General features: G+C 43.6%; 1 protein-coding gene across 4 annotated transcripts in view; it reads left to right on the forward strand.

Moving 5' to 3' along the window:
• The first annotated feature begins 2,049 nt into the window (after positions 1-2,049).
• The window catches only part of LOC128850283 (vasculin-like), a 30,380-nt gene continuing 12,750 nt past the window's right edge, over positions 2,050-19,679 (forward strand). For 2 of the 4 annotated variants that reach the window (XM_054053304.1, XM_054053306.1), the window contains exon 1: positions 2,050-2,114. In XM_054053304.1, coding sequence (XP_053909279.1) covers positions 2,050-2,114 — 65 coding nt within the window. The remainder of the gene's footprint in view (positions 2,115-19,679) is intronic. The other 2 variants (XM_054053303.1, XM_054053305.1) reach the window with 1 other exon arrangement.

Consider the following 19,679-nt stretch of genomic DNA (forward strand, 5'->3'; position numbering starts at 1 on the left):
TAATCAGTAAAAGTGAACTTGGTTCCCATTAGAAGAGAAGCTATTTTTGTGATGGTTCTGTGACTCTAGAACTTCATTCCTGGTCTAACATAATTGGATTCTTTTAGAAAATTTCTCTGGAATTTCTTTTGAAGTAAATTTAGGAGAGTGTTGGATGGCTTCAGTAATTTATAATGAGTTATTTGGGTGACACATACTTTTAAACTTGTCTCTATTTAATGACAGTGGATTTTGTGCATCTTACCTTATAGTTTAACTCTGGTATCAGAGGTACCTAAAAATTTTAGTATGAGCTCACTGCGTAAATAAAGAACCATCGACTCGACTAAATAGTACAAATCTGCTATACTTCCTTTTAGAAGTTGGAACATTCTGCTCTGTCACTGTCTGCAATAGTCAGGTTTAGACCAGAATACAATAATAGTTATCAGTTAGCAAGTTCAAATTTCACAGCTCTTAGTGAAACTTACTGAAATTACAGCAGCTTTAGTTTGAAGTTAACTACATCTGTGCTCACTAATGGACCTGCACTCTGTTGTGCAGAGATATGGAATATGTGTTTATTCGGGTCTCCCTGTAAAAGGCATGTGGATGTTAATTCTCTTTTGAGTTATTGATAAATTTGTAGTACGTAGCCAAAGAGCATGATTTGCATACCCTTATAACTCAGACATCCGTCTATTTTGTTCCTTTGTCCCTTTTTGTTTCTTTGGCAATGCCCATGCCTGGTCTCCTTGGAGAGCTGCTGGCTCCTGGTGAGTCTCTCTGCCGCGCTGGTGCTTCCCTGCCTCAGGAAAACCTGTGTGCCAAGATCAGCTGCTCCACTGTGGATCAGGCTGGCTCCAGAGCATCTCCCCTCAGCAACTGATTTATCTTGCATTCTCTTGCTTGCTGAAAGATGTTTTCCCACTTGTGGAGAGAGCATGGGGTAGAAAAAGTACTCTTGCATTTTATTGTAAGCCATTATCTCCTCTTGCCCCTTTTCAAACTAGAGAAATTTACTGGATTTTGACAGTATTTCTGAACATGTGAACAGTGTTTCTATTTAATCTAGAGATATCACAGAATCACAGAATCACCAGGTTGGAAAGGACCCACTGGATCATCGAGTCCAACCATTCCTAACACTCCCTAAACCATGTCCCTAAGCACTTCATCCACCCGTTCCTTAAACACCTCCAGGGAAGGCGACTCGACCACCTCCCTGGGCAGCCTGTTCCAGTGCCCAATGACTCTTTCTGTGAAGAATTTTTTTCTGATATCCAACCTGAACCTCCCCTGGCGGAGCTTCAGGCCATTCCCTCTTGTCCTGTCTCCTGTCACTTGGGAGAAGAGGCCAGCTCCCTCCTCTCCACAACCTCCTTTTAGGTAGTTGTAGAGAGTAATAAGGTCTCCCCTCAGCCTCCTCTTCTCCAGGCTAAACAACCCCAGCTCTCTCAGCCACTCCTCGTACGACTTGTTCTCCAGCCCCTTCACCAGCTTCGTTGCTCTTCTCTGGACACGCTCCAGATATATGGGGCTTGTGGTGGTCCTGAGTATCTAGTTCTTTATTAAGGAACTTTAATATGGTCTCCAAGATTAACTTTCAGGGACTAATTTGAACAACTGCTTCTAGGAAACTAATGAAATAGCTCCTACAATCCATTCTAGATAGTACTGGAAAACACTTCAACAAGCTAATTTTGTTACAGCTTTCTGTTCAGACCTTACACAAGATGCTTCATCCTATTTATAACAGGAAATAAAGGAGTGAATGTTACAGTTGTATTTTCGTGATACCTGTGATATATTTGATTAGTGTGACACTTCAGTAATAAAAACGCAGATATGCTGCTTTAAATGAGATAAGGCTAGTTAGATTCTAAAACCAGATCTATGTGAGAAAATACCAGCAAACAGAAGGGAAATAATGATCAAAACACCACAAGTATAATCCTTTTATAAGATAAGCATCTGAAAAGTACTTATTTTCTTGTTTTTTTCCAATTACAGGGACTTGCCATGAGATGCTGAAGCCTTGTTTCATTGATTCAGAGAGACTGGACCTAAATGGCGCAGCATGACTTTGCTCCAGCCTGGCTTAATTTTCCTACTCTGCCATTGTCAACAAAAGTATGTTCTTTGCTGTTCTTTTGAACAGGCAGTCACATTATTAGAGAAGTCTAGCTGTCATAACCTCAGTTATAGTAAAAATGCAAATCTCTCCATGAATATGTGAAGGATGGTAACAAATGACATCTAACAAGTGTTGCTGTTGTGATTAGTTGGACCTTGGTTGTCAAGTTTGTACCTCTGGTAGGGGTCCTTGCTTGAGTATCTGAGTTCATGGAAAGAAGTATGTGCCTGGAAAAGTTGTCATCACTGTTGTTGAATTAAGATTGCCTTTATCAGGACTTTAAAATGGATTATATTATTTTGTGCTAGAAGAAGTAAGACAGAGGTATGTGCTTAATGTTCTTGCTTCTGATTTTGCTCTGTCCTATAAATTTTACGGAAGTGTTATTCTGTCATCCAAGTGATGAAAAAAATGCTTTTGAAATAGACCTTCTGAAATCACTCTTCAGTTGCTGGCAGGATGATTGCTACTACTGGTAGTGTGTAGCGCTTTGAAATAGTTGTGTGTTCTCACTGTGGTTGTTTCATCAAGATTACTGTTACTCACTTTATACAGTGGGACAGCTTGGAAACAAGAAATGGCAATCTCTGAATCGTTAGGATTTGTAAGTGTTCTAGGAAGTCATGAATATGTCTGTCATAAATATTTCTTTTTTTTTTTTCTGGCCTAGTACTCTTTCTTAATTTGTGCGAATGCAGAAGCAGAGGCAGTACTGGTTATTTCAAACTCCTGTCATCTATTTTATTTCCCTATTTGTAGACCTGTTGTCTTCATTATGGTCTTTTGAATGCAGTATCTATATCTGTAGCTATGAGAGTGACATTGCTTTTGCTTTAATGTATTTATATGTTTCTTGCTGTCTTTTATGTCCATGGAAAATGTTTAGCCTTTATAAACTTATGGAGATAGGCTTTTGCTATTGTTAAATGCGTAGTCAGCTGTCAGCATTAGTTGAGTTCCTATTGCTTTACTTATATATGTCTATACACATGCATGCATGAATTTTTTTTAAGTCGGGTCCTTGAATGTCCTTATTTGTTATATTGCTCTATTCATCTTTCTTCCACACTGATCTAGCTAGCTTCTTTGATTAGTATAGTTTGTCAGTAACTGTCAATTGCTTTTCTGGGAACATCAGGCCTGTCTGTTCCAGGATGGCTCCTGCAATATGTTTGTTTTGCATTCTACTTAATTTCTGAAATATTCAACTCTCTTGATCTGCTTTTTCCAAATTAAATACATTTTCAGTCAGAAAAGTAATTAGAGCTTAGTGTAATGTGGTGTCACAATTGCAAAGCAATCTTTCTCCACATATTTCAAGAATCTGCTGGAAGAGCTTTACCTGCATGCCTAAAGTGTCAGTATAGCAGGATAAAAATAAGTTCCAGCACTACTCCAGTACTACTCAAATATATCTGGGATGTGGGTTGTACTTGTTAACTCATTCCTGAACTGTGTGAAATTTCATTGTAAGCTTATATTGTGGATCCTGCTCTCTTCCATGAATCTTTGCCTTAAGGAGTTTGGATAGACTTTCTTTCATCTCTTCCAAAAACTGTAGTTGTATGCTTTCTCCATTATAGTCTTTGTGCTTCATTGTTTGAAATGCAGCTTATTTCCTTGTGTTACCTCCCCCCTCAATAATCAACATTCTGTGATATAGAACACATTTGGATATTAAACACTTGAAAAGTCTTTTTGGTCCTACCCAATGTGTAGTAATTCCTAGTTTACAGGATAAGGCTTATCCTATCGTTACTCTACAAGACGAGTCTCAAATGTTATGCCCCCCTTGCTCCCTGTCCCCTCTGTTTGCTGGAACAGATGTTTATTGCTGCTTCCCATATCTCAACAAAGCAGCTGAAGAGAAAAGCAGATAAGAGGGATGGAGATTAAGAGGAAGAATGGGATGAGGAAGGCAAGGTGTCTCATGTTTCATGCAGAATGGAGCTGGCATGAGGCTATGGCATCAACAACATTTGGACTTGAGAAGGAAAAACTGAACTCTGTCCAGTTAGTTTTTATTTCCCCAAAGAGGTATTTTTAGGAATTGCATCTTTAAGAGCTTGGTTTTCCCCTCAATCCTAGGTAGCTGAGGCTTTGCTTTACATAGGTAAAGGCTAACATTAGAGAAATTTGGTGCCAGGAAGCGTGGGATTGTGAATGAGATTTCTTAATGTGACTGATACAGACTAAAGCTTGACTAAATTCATCTCGCTTGTTGCTGATTATTTCCTCTTAAGGATAAGCTTTTATATCATCTCCCTGTCACTTATATAGCAAAGTCTACTGAGATAGCTGGATATCCATTTCTCAGTAGCTTTATTTCACGTCTGGAACCAATATATTTGCATCAGCGTGCTATTGCAGTTGAGAAGGCGCAAATGCGGAAGTGTTATGAATAGTGAAGCCATCTTGGGATATGGACAAAACTTTTCAGATTGCTGTAAAATCTGAAGAGAGAAGGGGACGTATCCAGGCTTGATTGAAAAAAGCCTGGGAATGGCACTCCAGTTTCTGAGGGATGGTGTGCTGGCAGGGACCCTTGGTCTGCCACCTCAGAGGAAGTGAGGAATAGCATCTCAAATGGCACCACAGAAGGGTTAGATAATTCAGTGAGTAGTTGCTTAGGAATTAAGACTGTTACCCTTAGGAGCGTAGTGGGATCAACAGCCCAACTGAAGTGCATCTACACCAGTGTACGCAGCATGGGCAACAAACAAGAGGACCTAGAAGTTATTGTAAGGCAGGAGGACTATGATATAATTGCTCTCACAGAAATGTGGTGAGATGACTCGCATAACTGGAGTGCTGCTATGGAAGGCTACAGACCCTTCAGGCGGGATAGGCGGGAAGGGAGAGGCAGTGGGGTAGCCCTCTATGTTAGAGAGAGTTTCGACAGCCTCGAACTCATTGATGATGATGATAGGGTTGAATGTCTATGGGTAAAAATCAGAGGTTCACCTAATAAGGCAGATTTCATGGTGGGAGTCTGCTACGGACCACCCAGCCACGATGAGGAGGCTGATGAGTTATTCTCTAAGCAACTGGGAGAAGTCTCACGATCGCTAGCCCTTGTCCTTGTGGGAGGAGCCCTTGTCCTTCCAGGAGTGAGTGGAAGACAACGTCCTGACGCAAGTGGTGAGCGAGCTGACTAGGGAAGGTGCCCCGCTGGACCTGTTGTTTGTGATCAGAGAAGGCCTTGTGGGAGATGTGCCAGCTGGAGGACGCCTGGGGCACAGTGCTCACGAGATGATAGAATTCTCCGTTCTAGGAGAAGCAAGGCAGAACAGCCACCTTGGGCATCTGGAGGGCAGACTTTGGTCTGTGCAGAAGGCTGCTACATCAAGTTCCATGGGAGACAGTCCTTAATGGCAAAGGAGCTCATGAGGGCTGGATGCTCTTCAAGAAGGAATTCCTGACAGCACAACAGCAGGCCATTCTCGTGTGCCAGAAAATGAACCGGCGGGGAAGAAAACCAGCTTGGATGAATAGAGAGATCTGGGTGGATCTCAGAAAAAAGAGGAAAGTCTATGAGTTTTGGAAGAAGGGGCAGGCATTTTGGGAGGACTACAAGGATGAAGTGAGGCCATGCAGAGATAAAACCATAAGGGCTAAAGCCCAACTAGAGCTTAGATTGGCCCATTCTGTGAAAGATAATAAAAATCTTTCTACAAATATATCAACAGCAAGAGGAGGGCCAAGGAGAATCTTCATCCTTTACTGGCTGCAGGGGCGACGGTAGTGACAAAGGATGAGGATGGAGATGCCTCATGCCTTCTTTGTCTCAGTCTTTAATATAAACAGAGCCCCAGTGGCTGCATGCTGCCACCCAGATGCCAGGCTGCAGGGTTTGCCTCCCTTTTGCACTGATATCGGACACCAGTGGGGAATTCACCTGTGGGAGGTGTGCTCGCGTGGAGGAACTCCTCCGCTTGGTGATGGAACTCAGGGAGGAGATGAGCAGGCTGAGGACCATCGGAGAGTGTGAGAGGGAGTTCAACCACTGGAACACCACCTTATGCTCCCTGTCTCAGACCCAACAGGCAGGTGTGCCTCAAGTGACAGAGGACTCCTCATCCTCTCTCCATTCAGCTGAGGAGAGAAATTTAGGAGATGGGGGGAATGGCAGCAGGTTCCTGCCTGGTGCAGTAGGAATGTCTGCCCTGTGACAACCTCAGCCTCCCAGATTCCCTTGAGCAGTAGATATGAAGCTCTGCAAGTGGAACCAAACCTCAATGAGGATGGTGGGTCTCACAGTCTAGAAACATTCCCTAGGTTAAGGCACCCTAAGCCCTCCATCAAAACAGCCTCTGTAAAGAAGAAAAGACAGGCTATTGTCATAGGGACTCCCTTCTGAAGGGAACAGGAGGCCTGATTTGCAGATCAGACCCATTTCATAGGGAAGTCTGCTGCCTACCTGTGGCCTCAGTTAGAGATGCCGAATGAAAAATTCCAGCTCTGGTCAAGCCCATGGATTGTTATCCATGACTGATTTTTCCAAGAAGGCAGTAATGAAGCCCCAATAAGCAACCTGAGGGCAATTAGAAGGGACTTCAGGGCCTTGGGACAAATGGTGAAGGAATTGGGGGCACAGGTAGTGTTCTCTTCTGTCATTCCAACTACAGGGAATGATGAGGGAAGGAATAGGAAGAGCCAGGAAATAAATACCTGGCTCTGAACGTGGTGTGAGGAGCAAAACTTTGGATATTTTGACCATGGGTTTGCCTACACAACACCAGACTTGCTGTCCAAGGATGTGGTACATTTGTCCCCAAGAGGCAAAAGGATACTTACCATGGAGCTGGCAGGGCTCATCATTAGAGCTTTAAACTAGATGGGTGGGGGGAGGGTGACAAAACCAGACTTGATAGAAAACAGCCTGGGAACAGCACTCCAATGCCCGAGGGATGGTGTGCTAGCGAGGCCCTTTGGTCTGCCACCTCAGAGGAAGTGGGGGAGAGCACTCCAAGTGGCAGCACAGATGCAAAGGTTATTGATGGGTTAGAAACAACAGCGAGGAGTCACTTAGGAATTAAGACTATTCCCCTCAGGAGTGTGGAGGGATCAACAGCCCAACTGAAGTGCATCTATACCAATGCACGCAGCATGGGCAACAAACAGGAGAAACTGGAAGTCATTGTACAGCAAGAAAACTACGTTATAGTTGCTATCACAAAAACATGGTGAGACAACTCGCATAACTGGAGTGCTGCCATGTCTGGCTATAAACTCTTCAGACAAGGAAGGGGAAGCGGTGGGGTAGCCCTCTATGTTTGAGAGTGTTTTGATTTAGACATTGATCTAGAGAGTGTTTGGACTAGACATTAGGAAGAATTTCTTCACCATGAGAGTGGTGAGACACTGGAACAGGTTGCCAAGGGAAGTTGTGGATTCCCCATCCCTGGAGGTGTTCAAGGCCAGGTTGGATGTAGTGGGCAGCCTGATGTAGTGGGATATCCCTGCCCATGGCAGGGGGGTTGGAACTAGATGATCAGATGATCTTTAAAGTCCCTTCTAACCCAAATTATTCTATGATCACCTTGAGCTCCATGATGGTGATGATAGGGTTGAATGTCTATGGGTAGAAATCAGAAGTTCACCTAGTAAGGCAGATTTCTTTGTGGGAGTGTTCTATAGACCAGCCAGCCAGGATGAGGAGGCTGATGAGTTATTCTACAAGCAACTGGGAGAAGTCTCACGATTGCTAGCCGTTTTCATTGTGGGAGACTTACCACATGTCTGCTGGAAGTATAATACAGCAGAGAGGAAGCAGTCTAGGAGGTTCCAGGAGTGGGTGGAAGACAATGTCCAGACACAAGTGGTGAGCGAGTCGACTAGGGAAGGTGCCCAACTGGACCTGTTGTTTGTGATCAGAGAAGGCCTTGTGGGGCTGTCACACCCCAGACCCATGAGCCATGCGCTAGTGTCCAGGCCTGACCGGGCGGGGGGGTTCATTTATCTGTGCGGCAATACGGAGGCCAACAAGGACACTCCCAGGGTGCAAATCAAAAGCGATATGTATTCTGGCTCCAACAAACATAAACAGATCAAAATACTGGGGTGCACAGCCAGGACATGGGGGTGCAACTTCCCAAAGTTACAGAAAAGAATCCCAACCTGTTCGGATCGCAGTCTGATCCCCGAACGCAACCCAGGTCACTCGGATCCGATCCAGCATGCACAACATAAGGGAACGGGAGGGAGACAAAGGGAGAAAAGGGACAAAGAGAGAAAGAAATCACCACATCGATGGCAGCATGGGTTCTCCAGAACACATGGTCGCAGTAGCGGCTTCTTCCAGGCTGCGTGGTCCAGACTGTCTGCTCGAAGTGATGGTTGAGAGAGAGCGTGAGAGCATGGGAATGAGAGAGCCCCACCTGGTTCCTTGCGAGTTCTTTTATAAGGCCTGTCTGACCCCCATCAGCATGTGTTGGGGTGCTCTTGCCACCTGTCTTTCAAGAGGGTCCGGCCTGGGCAGTCTGGCGGGCAGCCCCCGCTGCACCACCTCCCCCCGTGGCAGCCAGCTCCAGGTCCCGAGTTTAGCCAAACAGGGAGAGCAGTGTCCACTCCTGCACTGCCCCTCTGCTGAACCCGGCACCACAGACAAGCTGGCGCCACAAAACATACAAATGGGCAGTCTTCAGACAAAATTTTAAGGCAAAGAAAGAAACATAGTCGGGCTTTACATTCCACCCCATGACTTAAACATTTGTCACAGAACTCAAATCCAAAACTCAGGTCCATGCTGTCTGTAGTGGTGACACTTATAAGAAGCGGGGAGGATAAGGAGAATAAGACCAAGGGCAAGAGAAGGAAGGGGTAGTCACATCCCAGATCCATGAGCTATCAACTTGCTAGTTGAAAGACAGGGGGGATTTCCTAGAACCATGAGCTGCGAACTCACACCTAGGCCTCTAACGACTTGCTCATTCGAAAGACACGAAGAGTTTGGGATCAGGATACACCTGATAGAGGAAGAAAGATGTAAAAAAAAAAAAAAAAGAGAAGGGGAAAAGACAACCAGGATGGCGCACATGATTATACAGGGATCAGGATTAATATAACAATAGCTGAGCGAACCAGTATGAGTATAACATTTTAAGAAATAGGGTCAAAACTATAGTTCTTGTCATAAACGGACAATGCAAAATCTTTTATCCAATCAATCAAATCCCCTTTTTCTTTTGCTACTACATTTGGCTTGAGCCATAAACATGACCCAATGTTTTTGTTTGTTAACAAATAAGGGGAGGAGTCAAGGTATTATCATCAGGAGGGTTCCCCCTAGTATTATACCCTTTAACCCTCCAGAGTTCCACCAATTATCTTTCCACCACTTCTCCATATCTAAATTGCCTCATCATCAATTTGAAGACAACAATTGGTTAAGTTAAATCTCCCACAGACTCCTCCCTCTGGAGCCAAAAGATAATCTGAAAGCAGGCGGTTCTGGTATACTGCTGTCCTAATGTTAACAAAACCGTTTTATCAGCAGTATTCCAAATGGCCCATTTTATGCAAACTCAAGCAGCATTGTAACATGGGCCAAAAGGATCACACATATCCTAGTATGTTTCCCTCAGACCCCACTCCTTGGGTTTCCCTCAGGGGTTGTTACACACGATGCCTTGGGTGGTATTACACCTCCCGTAAATGGTATTATTCCCGTTGCAGGGAGCTAATCTACGCTCCTCACAACTGAAACGGGTGGGGTATCAAGAGGAGGATTATGAACAGAGGTCCGGTATGACATATGCTTCCACCCCCTTGACCTATGGGGTTGCAGCCCACAGTCAGGGTAGGAGATCTCTTCTTGGTGGCAAGCATAGGAGTCAATCTGGTCTTGCCCTCTGCTCTATGGCCTCTTTGATTTCTTTTTTGGCAATACCGGGTAGTACATTCCCAATCTCTTTCCCAGATGTCCCAAATTTCAGGGATAAGTCTGAGTTTACCACACTCCAATTTAATCATAATTCGCCTCCTGGTGAGCTCTTTCCCAATTATAATACTGGGGGATCTCAGGGAAACAATACATTCAGCTCTTCTACATCTGGCAATATAAAATCATCTAGATTTACACTTTATACACTCACACAATAATGCCACCCTCGGTCTCCTGGTCATTGCAATTTTCCGCATTGTAAACACGAAATAACAGCGACCCATCTGTCGATAACCCCTTGATCCCAATCAAACGTGACCACCCTCTGAGCTGGGGTTACATACACCCCTCCCAGGCATACCTTTCCCACCTTCCCTCCTTTCCCAAGTTCCCCCTCACTTAGATATCCCCATGGTTCCAATCCAAACCACCGGAGTAGTGCTCTTTCACTTGGTCTTACCAGTCTGTCTTCATAATCTCAGCCTCACGGGATGGGGATCCTTCTAGATTCTCCACTCTGATGCAGGCTCCTTTACCTGACCTTTGACTCGGGAAAACTCTCATCTTTGAACTGCTGATTCGGTGGTCAAGAGTACCTGGAAAGGACTTCCCATTCAGGGGTTAATGAGTGTTCTTGCCAAATCTTGATTAGTACCCAGTCTCCTGGAGTGACAGTGTGTATTTTGAAGTCCAAAGGGGTAGTCTGAGATCAACATCCCCCTACGCCACAGATTTTCTATGGTTTTCCCCAGTTTTGTCAGGTATTTTTCTGTTTTTTCTTGCCCTTCTACTAACTCAGGTATTCCTCCTGTGTGAATCATGAAAAGTAGTCCAAACATCATCTCATAAGGCGACACCCCTAAGTCTGCTCTAGGCTGAGTGCGAATTCTCAGTAATGCCAGAGGGAGGCATTGTGTCCAGGGTAGCTGGGTCTCAACCATGAGTCTTGTTAAGGCTTTTTTCAGAGTCTGATTCATCCGTTCTACCCGAGCTTTGTGGATGCCATGGAGTATGAAAATCCCACTTTATACCTAGTGCATTGACTACCTGTTGCAATATTTTGGATGTAAAGTGGGTGCCGCGGTCTGAATCAATTTGTTCCATTACTCCATATCTAGGAATTATTTGTTCAAATAGATTTTTGGACACCATGTTTGCAGTGGCCCTCACTGTCGGAACAGCTTCTACCCAGTGAGTGAGTTGGTCTACTACTACTAGTAGGTACTTATATTGTTGTACTCGAGGTAACTCGGTAAAATCTACCTGAATAATCTGGAAGGGTCGTACTGCAAAAGGCCTCCCCCCACTCCTGCTTTCTCATGACTTTACGGTTCACCTTTTTACAGTTAAACACTGGTTCGTAATTATCCTAGCTACTTTGTAAATTCCTATGCATCCATAAGACCTTAAGAACTGATCACACAATGCCTGAGTTCCCCAATGGGTTTTCATTTGGAGGAGGACCTCTCAAGTGATGGGTTTGTTCAGCATTTGTCTCCCATCAGCCAATCTCCAAATTCCATCTTTGTCTTTCTCCACTCCTATAGCACGTAATTGGACCTCATCTTTTGCTTCAAATACCAGAACTTCCACCTCCTTGGGTTCTGGAGTCATAACCAGTAAAACTTTTGGTTCTAGCTGGGTTGCTGCTTCGTGAGCTATCTTAACTGCTGCGTTATTGCCCCTAATTTCCTTCCCCATCCCCTTTTGGTGACCCTTCACATGCGTTACTGCAATTTCTTCTGGCTTCATTAAAGATTCTAATATGTCTCGCACTAATTGTTCATGAATTAATCCTTTTCCTTTCAAATCCCACAACCCCCGGGCCTCCCAAATTTTTCCAAATGTGTGGACTCCACCATATGCATATTTTGAGTCTGTATAGATAGTCCCCTGCTTCCCTTCTAACCAATCTAATGCTCGCTTTAATGCATACAGTTCACACGACTGTGCTGACCAAGATGAAGGTAAATTTCCCTTTTCAATTACCTCCATCCCTTTCCCATTTACTGTTGCATACCCTGAAAATCTTTTTCCTTCTATACATCTTGAAGACCCGTCTACAAAAAATTCCTCCCCCTGAGTCGAAGGTTCCTCCTCCAAATCCTCCCTGACCTTCGTCTGATAACGTATGATGTCAAGACGATCGTGTTGGAAGTCTTCACCAGGTTCTCCGTATAAAAACTGAGGATTTATGTGGTGGCTTACTTCTAGGACCAAAGCATCCCTATCTATCAAAATGGCTTCATATTTCAAGATTCTTGCGTCTGTGAGCCATTTTTCCGCTTTTTGGTTGAGAATACTCCTAACCGCATGTGGAGTATAAACTGTCAACTTTCCTCTGAATCTTAATTTCCTGCTTTCTTCCACTAATGCAGTGGTGGCTACCACCTGGATGCACATCGGCCATCCTCGACTCACAGGGTCTAACATCTTAGAAAAAATGCAATGGGCTTCTTCTTATCTCCCCAATTTTGAGCTAGTACCCCGTGTGCTACCCCCTTTTCAACATTGACAAATAAGAAAAATGGCTGTCCGAGTGATGGCAATCCCAATACAGGAGCAGATATCAATTTATTCTTTAACTTTTCAAAGGTCTGCTTGTCCTCTTGTGTCCATCCACTTCTTGGTCCTCAACTTCTTTCTTGTATAAAAACCGCACGGACTGGGTATAACCCTCGATCCACAATCGGCAATATCTGACTAGCCCTAACAACCTCCTGATCTCGTTTTTGGTTCGTGGAACTGGTAAAGAAATAATTCCAGAAATCCGCTCTGGATTAATTTTTCGTTGCCCTTCGCTGATAACGTGTCCCAAATATCTCACCTCTGTTTCTGCAAACTGTAGCTTTCCCTTTGACACTCTTAGTCCCTGTTCTCCGAGAAAATTCAAAAGTCTTATAGTCTCAGTTCATACTATCTTTTCCCCTTCCCCTGACAATAACAAATCATCCACATACTGTAAAATCTGTGTTCCTGGGGAGGAGAATTGTTGCATAATAGATTCTAAAGCTTGTCCAAACAAGTTGGGAGATTCTGTGAAGCCCTTGATTCTTTTGTCCTGTCTCTGTGTCCTCCCATTCAAATGCAAAGATATCCCGACTTTCCTCACGTTTATCACACTAAACCAACCATGATTCCTAGGAATCTTACTCAAAATCGTATATGGATTCGGGACCACTGGATATCGTGTAAATATGCACTTATTTACTTTTCTCAAATCCTGGACTAACCGATATGTCCCATCCCCTTTTCTGACCAGGAGAATGGGGGTGTTATGTGGGGACATACATGTTTCCAGGGTCTCGTCCTTAATAAGTCCTTCTATAATTGATCTTAATCCCCTTCTCCCCTCATTTGAGATGGGATATTGCCATACTTGAATAGACTTTTCTTCGTCCTTGAGTAGGACATGTATCGGGGGTATATCCAACCCACCCCTGTTCCCTTCTGTCACCCACACAACCAGGTTGATCAATGCTTCATCTGTTTCCCGTAATTGTAGAAGTTTTACCACCATTTTATTGGTCCTTGGTACCACCCCAATCCCTAGTTGTAGCTGGAAGTCCTGGCCCAATAAGTTACACTCTGCTTCTGGGACTAACAAAGCATCCCCTATTCCCTATCGGTTTCCCCCCGAATTCTGATCTTTTTAATAACTGCCACCTTAAATCCCTTCCCCCTTTCCAACCACCGACCACCTTTATCTCGTCACCATTCGTTTTACATCCATTGGGGATCTGGACTAGGCATGTCCTTTCTGCCCCGGTGTCTACCAACAGGGTATATTCTTCCTCCTGGGGTCCTACTTTCATCAAGGGCTCCTGTAGATGTTCTTGCCCCAGGAGGTAAAGCCCCTGACACTCCTATGCCAGATGGTCTTCTCTAGTCTCGGGGAACACCTTCATGTCCTTTTCCCTTTTCAGTTCAATCAATGCCTTCTGTGTTCTCAGCAGAGCTCCCTGCTCTGCCTCCAGACCTGTCTCCTGCGGGAGAAAAATGGACAACACGCAGATCAATGTGATCAATATGTTGACGCTTTATTAAACCCAGATAACATCTTATATATCTTTTCCCTGTGATCACGCAGCTAGTTCTTACAGTGATTGGTACACGTTTACATATCCTAAATAACTAAGCCATAGCGACTGGATAACGAATACTGTCCATGCGAAGATCAAATGCTTACTTGGTTAGTTAGCTTTGCATATTTTACATCCTTTTCCCCTAAGTTATCATGATTTCTACTTTTCTAACTTACACCTCCCTCTCAGCTTCTGGGCATACAGCCATAGCTTACTGTTGCTATCCGTTGTTTCCTCTTACCGCACTGTTCATGGTCCTTCAAGGGCATTGTGGCTTTTCATGCACCCTTACATCATTTTGATGACTTGCCAAAGTCCAGGTTCCTCCTCTGGGAGTTATTTTTCTTCTTGCTATCTTCCCTATTCCAGTGCATACGTGACATTAAATGTGACCTATAGTTACCTCATATTGTGGCCTATGCTTATGCCAACAGCCTTATGGTAACCCATAGTTAATAACATCTTTAGCTAATATATACAGTTTCTCCAACACCATAAGCTGGATTGCTCACATGTCCGTTAACGGTAAGATATTCTTCCACAGTCTCCAATGCCTCATTCACTGTTTTCAACCCTTCGTATGTCTCTCTGACCTCCCTTTTTTTTTGAGCAGCTGCCCATGCAGCTGCTGCCAGGGCTAGAAGTATCACCAACAATGCTAAAGACAAATGGGAGCAATACAAAGAGGGCATATCCCAGGGAGCCATCATAACCATGCCAGAAATCACCATCCTGTCATCGTTACAGAGAACCCTGAAAATAAGGGGTGCCTCTCAAATTTTGGGAGGCTCACCAAGATAGGCTGTCCTGGGCAGCATCTAGATTAGCCGAGGGGGGAAAGTAGCCAATAAATCCCCTTGTTTGTTTTCTGTGAGCTGTCTAAAATAAGCCCACTGGCTGCTTTTTATCTGGGCTAAAGGTAGCTCCACTAGTTTTCTCAGCCTGGAGGGGCTGGTAATCTCACCAACAAGAGCTGAAGTAGCGGCTGCTGTTCCCTTTGTTGAAGGGGTGGCAGGCGGTTTCTTTTCTCGAGTGGGGGGCAGTTTTGTCCAGGGGCTGCCGCTTTTGTCCGGGGGCTGCTGCTTTTTTGCCAACCAATGCAGGTTAGGTGCCGGAAAATTAGCCAGCGAGGGAGAAAAAAAGCTTGGATGAACAGAGGGATCTGGGTGGATTTCAGAAAAAAAGAGGAAAGACTCCGAGTTTTGGAAAAAGGGGCAGGCATCTTGGGAGGACTACAAGGATGAAGTGAGGTCACGCAGAGATAAAATCAGAATGGCTAAAGTCTGTGAAAGATAATAAAAAGCTCCAGGCCTGTCAGTCTGACCTCAGTGCCAAGGAAGGTCACGGAGCAGGTCATCTTGACTGCTATCACACAGCACACACAGGACAACCAGGTGATCAGGCACACTCAACATTGGTTTAGGAAAGGCAGGTCCTGCCAAACTAACTTGATCTCCTCCTATGACAAAGTGACCCGCTTGATGGCTGAGGGAAAGTCTGTGGATGTAGTGGACCTGTATTTCAGGTAAAGCCTTTGACACTGTTTCTCACAGGATTCTGCTTGAGAAACTGGCTGCCACTGACCTGGACAGGCGCACACTCTCCTGGGTAAAACAGCAGCTGGATGGCCAGGCCCAAAGAGTGGTGGTGGATGGAGTTAAATCCAGCTGGAGGCTGGTCACCAGTGGTGTTCCCGCAGGCTCGGTGCTGGGTCCAGTCCTGTTCAATATCTTTATCAACAACCTATATGAGAGGATCGAGTGCACCCTTAGCAAGTTTGCGGACAACACTAAACTGGGATGAAGTGTTGATCTGCTTGAGGGTAGGGAGGCTCTACAGAGGGATCTGAACAGGCTGGATTGATGGGATGAGTCCAATGGGAAGAGGTTCAACAAGACCAAGTGCTGAGTCCTGCCCTTGGGACACAACAACCCTGTGCAGCGCTACAGGCTTGGGGAAGAGTGTGTAGAAAGCTGCCTGTCAGAGAAGGACATGGGGGTGTTGGTTGACAGTCAACTGAACATGAGCCAGCAGTGTGCCCAGGTGGCCAAGAAAACCAGGGAAGTGATTGTGCTCCTGTACTCAGCACTGGTGAGGCCGAACCTTGAATCCTGTGTTGGATTCCAGTTTTGGGCCCCTCACTACAAGAAAGACATTGAAGTCCTGGAATGTGTCCAGAGAAGAGCGATGAAACTGGTGAAGGGTTAGAAAACAAGTCTCTAAGATCTTTTTCAACCTAATGATTCTATGAAAATGTGTGTGGGGAGATTGCAGATAGACTAGTAACTCAGTAGTTTTTGCAAGCTTACTATTGCTTCATGTTAGGCAGTAAGACTTCTTAAAAAATCTGTGTTGCTTTCTTTCTTGGTTGGATGAATCAATTTCAAACTTCTGGAAATTGCCAATAGATTTCCTGTTGATTACAAAGTTTACTCTCATATTTGCCACAAGAAGCTTGATAGACTGATATCTCCATCATGTGAGGCAAATGCAAACTGCATATTTGTATGTAATTTAGAGACTTCAAATGCATTATATGAAGTACAACTCAAACACTATGTATCAAGTACTGTCAGTTATAGTTTGTGACAATGTGCTTGTTCTTCAAAGCTTATACAAGAAAGAAAGTTAAACTCCAAAGGCAATATTAGAAGGTTGTGTGTAAATGAACACATAAAGCTAACTTCAAAAATTTCATCTGTGATCAACAGATCTGGAGAGTTTGGAAATTTTTGGCAGCTTATTCAAAGTTTGTTTATAAGGAATTATTTTTTGTTTGGTTGGTGTAAAAATAATTGCGTTTTTGTCATTGTAATCTGTGATGCTTATTTTGGATTAAACTTTTCTGTAACTGTGTTCATGTAGTACACCATTTTCAAGGGCGATATTCACTCTACTTCTTTATGCTAATGGTTTTGGTTTCACTGATATTCTTTTTATATTACACTGTCAAATTAAATATTGAAAAAAGCAAATTTGAGCAGTTTTGTTGTAGGAGTTCAAAAGGGGATGTAAAACAGGGGAAACTGCCAGCAATATCAACCAAGCATTTGGCCAGGGCACCGTCAATGAACCTACAGCTCGACATTGGTTCAAAAAATTTTGTAACGGAAACGAGAGCCTTGAAGATGAGGAGGGCATGGATGTCCTTCTGAGATAGATGACAACAAATTGAGGGCCAATATTGAAGCAGACCCACACAAAACAACTCGAGAGAATCATCGAATCATAGAGTGGTTTGGAGTGGAAGGGACCTTAAGGTTCATCCAGTTCCAATCCCCTGCCATGGACAGGGACACCTCCCACCAGACCAGGCTACTCAGGGCTTGTCCAGGTCCCTCTGGATGACATCCGGTCCTTCCAGTGTGGCAACTGCACCACTCATCTTGGTGTCATCTGCAAACTTGCTGAGGGTGCACTCGATCTTGCTGTCAATATCATTGATGAAGATATTGAACAGCACTGGTCCCAGTACGGGCCCCTGAGGGACACCATTTGTCATGTTCTCCATCTGGATTTCCAGCCATTGACCGCTACTCTCTGAATGTGACCATCCAACCACTTCCTTATCCACCGAACAGTCCACTCATCAAATCCATATGTCCAGTTTAGAGAGAAGGATGTTGTGGGGGACTGTGTCAAACGCTTTATAGAAGTCTAGATAGATCATATCCGTTGCTTTTCCCTTGTCCACTGATGTGGTCACTCCATCATAGAAAGCCACAGAGGTTGCAGAACTAAATGTTGACCATTCAACAGTTGCTTGACATTTGCACAAAATTGGAAAAGCTTGCCAATTGAGTGCCACATGAGCTGAATGAAAATCAAAATAATTGCCATTACAAAGTCTGCTCTGGGCTTCTTTTGCGCAACTAAAACAATCCATTTCTTGATGGTATTGTGATATGTGACAAAAAATGTATTCTATATAACAACTGACAGCGTTGTGTGCAGTGGCTGGACCGAGGTGAAGCTCCAAAATACTTTCTCAAACCAAAGCTTCATCGAAAGAAGGTTATGGTCACTGTTTGGGGGTTGCCAAGTGGAATCATCCACTACACCACCTTGAATCCTGGTGAAACCATCACAGCAGAGAAGCATTGACAGGAAATGGGCAAAATGCACCAAGAACTGTAGTGTTTGTGTTCAACACTGGTCAATCCCAAAGGACCTGTTCTTCTTCATGACAATGCCCGACTGCATGTCTCACAAGTAGACTCTGCAGAAGCTGCGCAAGCTGGACTATGAAACTCTTCCTCACCCAACTTAGTCACCAGATCTCTCTCCCACTGACTGCCACATGTTCAAGCACCTCGACAACTTCCTGCAAGAGAAGGTTTTCCACAACCAAGCAGCAGCTCAAAATGCTCTCAAAGAATTAATCAGTTGCAGGACTCCAGAATTCTGTGCCACTAGAATAAATAGACTTGTTCCTTGTTGGCAAAAATGTGTAGATTCTAATGGTTCTTATTTTGATTAATAAATTTTAGTCTAAGCTGAGATATATGTCTTTGAAGTTGATGGTGAAAAATGACAATTATTTTAACACCAACCTGACACTTAAATATTGACATTCATTATAATTTGTTACCTAATTTTGATAATTTCTTGTGGGTTTCTGTTTTTTTCTGTCTCTCCAAGTTTGTCAAGGAAACAATTCACTTCCCAGGTCTCAAATTGAGAGGGAAATCCCTTTTCGTTTGACTTCTGTACAGTTTGGAAATACATATCTTTTGCTTGCTTGAGTTGGATTTTTTAGCAGTGGATTTTGAACAGTACCTTGAGCTCTACTGGGGCATTGTCAGTAGAACTTAGATGTCATTTTTTGTGTGACTGTCTCATGGTGGTGGGGGAGAAGGAAATAATTTTCTTCAATGTATTTCTGAAGTAGTTAAAACTATTAATGCGATTTCCTTTTTTTCTTCCTTCCTACTCACTTTGATCAGTGGAGTACTTTAAATATTAATGTGGCTTGTTTATACGTTAATGGATAATAGCTGTTGAAATAAACTTTGGTCTTTCATTTTTAAACATGCACCATTACTGCTATACTACTTTCCCTCCATCCCCTGAATGTTAGTCTGGAAAGGGTGTGTAGTTCAGGCAGCAAAGTTGATACTTCCCGGAATCACTAAGCTTACTTTGCTCACATAGTAAATTTCCACATAACTGCATTTGTATTTATTTATTTGTAGCTATTATGGCCCTGGGAAGTGTTTGATCTCTTGTACATGTGCAGTACAATGGCCAGGTATGTGTACAGTATGTGCTGGAGGAAAGGGAGCTTTGCTTCATCTGCATTGAAGATTGTTACCCAGCATCTCCCTGCCACACAGCCACAGTACTTATCACTGGAATTTGTGTGGCATGTATGACAGTAAGATGAAGTACTACACAGTGAAATAAATGTTATAGTGTTAAAATAGTAAAGCCAGATACAAGTAAGACATGATCTTTTTTGGTTTAATCTCCTTAGGTATGAGTTCTAGTTAGGATGTGTTTTGATTTCTGAGTGCTATTCTCAACATAAGGTTTTAATTTATAAAATTAAATTAATTTATTAATTTATAAAAATAAAATAATTTATATCTAC

The sequence above is a fragment of the Cuculus canorus genome, chromosome W (assembly GCF_017976375.1).
Source record: "Cuculus canorus isolate bCucCan1 chromosome W, bCucCan1.pri, whole genome shotgun sequence".
NCBI classification, from domain to species: Eukaryota; Metazoa; Chordata; class Aves; order Cuculiformes; family Cuculidae; genus Cuculus; species Cuculus canorus.